The sequence below is a fragment of the Sus scrofa genome, chromosome 12 (assembly GCF_000003025.6).
Source record: "Sus scrofa isolate TJ Tabasco breed Duroc chromosome 12, Sscrofa11.1, whole genome shotgun sequence".
Lineage (NCBI taxonomy): Eukaryota > Metazoa > Chordata > Mammalia > Artiodactyla > Suidae > Sus > Sus scrofa.
In genome coordinates, this window is record NC_010454.4 from 51,500,500 (window position 1) to 51,503,847 (window position 3,348).

At 52.7% G+C, this 3,348-nt stretch overlaps 1 protein-coding gene across 1 annotated transcript; it reads left to right on the forward strand.

Annotated features, from left to right (window-relative positions):
- LOC110256101 lies at positions 673-3,084 on the forward strand. The gene is made up of 2 exons (XM_021067728.1): positions 673-2,270; positions 2,352-3,084. Exon 1 carries the CDS (start codon positions 1,318-1,320, stop codon positions 1,684-1,686), a length of 369 nt encoding a protein of 122 aa, XP_020923387.1. The 5' UTR covers positions 673-1,317; the 3' UTR covers positions 1,687-2,270; positions 2,352-3,084.

Consider the following 3,348-nt stretch of genomic DNA (forward strand, 5'->3'; position numbering starts at 1 on the left):
TTTGAGTTGGGTCCGCTGTAACCAGCAGGGCCTGGCAGTGTACCCACCCCCAAACCCCTGAGACCCAAATAAGCCCCACATTTCAGAGTGGCTCCTCCCCCCACATTTCACAAAAGAACACCAACCAGCCTTGGCTCAGGTCAGGTGCCTTTGAAAGTGCTTGTTCCTATTCTTCAAATCCTACCTGAGACAGCCGAAAGCTGGGGATACTATGTTTATTTGGGAGGAGCAGGAAGAGAAAACCCAGGATCTGTATATAGAGATGCAGATGTAGGGTGAAAGGAAAAAAGAGGAAGGGAAGAAAAGCATCAACGATTAACCTAACCGAACTACCTCTGGCCTTGGGATTGTGGGAGCCTTTGTTACTCCTTTTGCTTATGGTGCTTTCTAACTTTCACGTTTTCTACAAACATTATGTATTAGTTTTTTTCGTGTATTAAATTTTAAAATTAAAAAGATCCCACATGGAGTTCCCACTGTGGCAAGGTGGGTTAAAAATTTGACTTGAGTCGCTGTGGAGGCTCGGGCTCAAGCCCCAGCCTGGCACAGTGGGTTGAGGATCCTGTGTTGCCACAGCTGTGACCTAGGTCGCAGCTGCGTCTTGGATTCAACCCCTGGCCTGGGGACTGCCTTATGCTGGGAATGTGGCTATTAAAAAAAAAAAAAAAAAAAAAAAAAAGACGCCACAGGAGTTCCCTGGTGGTGCAGTCAGTTAAGGATCCTCTTCTCACTGCTGTGGCTCCGGTTACTGTGGTGGCGCAGATTGTATTCCTGGCTCCGGAACTTCGGGCATGCCACCAACGTGGCAAAAAAAAAAAAAAAAAAAAAAAAAAAAAAACCACAATATTTCTTTTAAAAGGAGAAATAAATCCCTGGGGAAGCTCCGCACATAGCTTGGATCTCGGTCACCTGCATTTCCACTTCTTTCGCCCCAAGCCCCTTTTCGGGCCCCTGGGTCCCAGCGAGCCTCTTGCATCCCGTCCTTCCCGCGCTCCTCCACCCACAGGTTGCCTTGGAAACAAGCCAGGTTGCGCAGAGACTCCTGTGACGCGGGCCCCGGAGCGTCCCGGAGATCAAACCTGGACAGCCAACCTCAGCAACAGGCTGGGGGTCCGAAGGAGGGGCCGGGAGCAAGAGGCGCCAATACTGTGACGCCCAGCAGATCCCGCAGACCCTGGCCCCGCCCGCTGGCTCCGCCCCCCGCCGCCCCCTCCCAGGTGGTAGATATAAAGTCACAGCCCCGACCGCGGCTCACTACGCCCTGACCCGGCCCGACTACCTGGAGTCGGGAGACCCTGCTCCTCGTGCCTCTCCCCAATGGCTGACCAGCTCTTTCAGCGCAAACCCTGGGACCCCGAGCAGCTTCGCCCGGACCCCGACGCTGACTCCGAGGAAGGCCTGTTTGACAAACCTCCCCCGGAAGAGCCCCCAGCTGTCCGCGGGCCCAAGTCGGCATGGGCTGCGGGCCGGAAGGCCAGTCGTCGTAGCGGCTGGAGGGCGCAGGGGGCCCGCTCCGGGCAGCACCCCAAGGCCGCAGCGCGTCCCCCGCCCCAAGAGGAGGCGTCTCCACTGGACGAGGGCTGCTATCTCGACCATTTTCCGCATCTCTCCATCTTTATTTACGCGGCCATTGCCTTCTCCATCACCTCCTGCATTTTTACCTATATCCATTTACAGCTTGTCTGAGTTGCCAGGGCAGGACGGGGTGGGCGCAAGGCCGAGAGAGGAAGCAAGGGGAAAAAGGGGGCTCAGCGTTTTGTGCCTGGAGACGCGCTGCACGCACTCCATCTAGCTTTTGATGCTTGTTTTTTCTCTGCTTGTTACCGCCTTTGTCTAACTACCCATCAGTAGGAACGTCCAAAGCAGCTGCTGCTAACGAAATAAGCGCCTGGGGACCAGGGGAGGAGACACAGACCCCAACATTTAGAATCTTTGGTTGCGATATAATTCCGCTTATAATGAGGATAATATCCCTGGAATCTACCGCTTTGTGAAATGGGGGTGGGGGGGACGCACAGAGAGCATCATTTTGTGTCTGAGGCGGGCACAGCCAGCACAACCTACTGTTCTTTAAGGGATAATGAGCCAGACCTGGGCCCGTGGAGGAGGGTTGGCGCACTGGCCCGGGCTGGATCCTTGTGATGCAGCACCGCCCCCGAGAGGAGCCAGCTGTGCCCCCACCTCCCCCCGAACTGGCACAGACAAGAGCCCTAAGCGCGGGAGCCGGTGGACATGAACGCGCAGCAGACGCCGCAGGAGCGCAGGACACGGTGAGTGGCGCTTGTCGGGGTAGCCCGCCACCTTCCTAGGCGCTTGAACTGACCCAGACTGTGCGTTTTCCCTATCCTTAGGCTTTGATGCCGCTACCGATGTCGCGGCGGAACGGAGACACATAGCCGAAAGAGCTGTTCTGCCAGGAAGCCATGCTCTGGTCGTGTCCTGGACGGCGTGGGACCAGCGGCTGCAAACATTAAAGGGAAGCAGGCCCGCACGCTGCTGGGATGAGGCTCTAGGGCCCAGGCTGGGGTCCATGGGAGGGCTGTCATTGAGTCTTTGGGGACTTGGGGGAGGCAAATCCTTGGCTATGGGACCCAAGACGAATCGGGTGAGGGGATCTCTCATTGATAAGAATTCGTGCTGGGAAGCTACAGGACCTTTAGAGGTTTGTCCTCTAAGATCCAGAAGACCAAATACCAAAATCCAGCTTGGCAGGTTACCCACCCACCATGTTTACTCATGAATGTCAAATGTCATAATGTGTGGCTCTAATATTGCATATACTTGACTTGGAAATGTCTGTAACTATGGTAATTAGTCCAATGTAATAAATCCTTTTTCAGTCAAATTCTTAAAAAATACTATAGTCATCTTAGTGAATGTTAATTCATATCTCATTGTGGTTTTGATTTGCATTTCCCTGATGGTTAATGATGTTGAGTATCTTTTCATGTGCTTTAGCCAAGCGTCTGTCTGTCTCTGAAGAAATACCTATTCAGATCGTTTATCCCCTTTAAAACTGGGCTGTTTGTCTTGAATTCTATGGATTCTTTATGTATTCTAAATATAAGTCAATGATCAGATATGATTTGTCAAGTTCTCCAATTCTGTGGTTTGTCTTTGCAGTTTCATGACTTTTTTTTTTTTTTTTTTTTTTTTTTTAATTTTTGGCTGTGGAGTTCCCAGGCCAGGGATTGAATCCAGACCACAGCTGTGACCCACGCCGTAGCTGCAGCAACACCAGATCCTCTAACCCACCGCGCCAGGCCAGGGATCAAATCCGCACCTGGACGGCACCCTGAGCCACTGCAAGTTAAGATTCTTCACCCACCACGCTAGGAACTCCGTAAT

Bases quoted from the DNA above. Each gene is read 5' to 3' on its own strand.
- LOC110256101 (XM_021067728.1), top strand. From the start codon at position 1,318: ATGGCTGACCAGCTCTTTCAGCGCAAACCCTGGGACCCCGAGCAGCTT.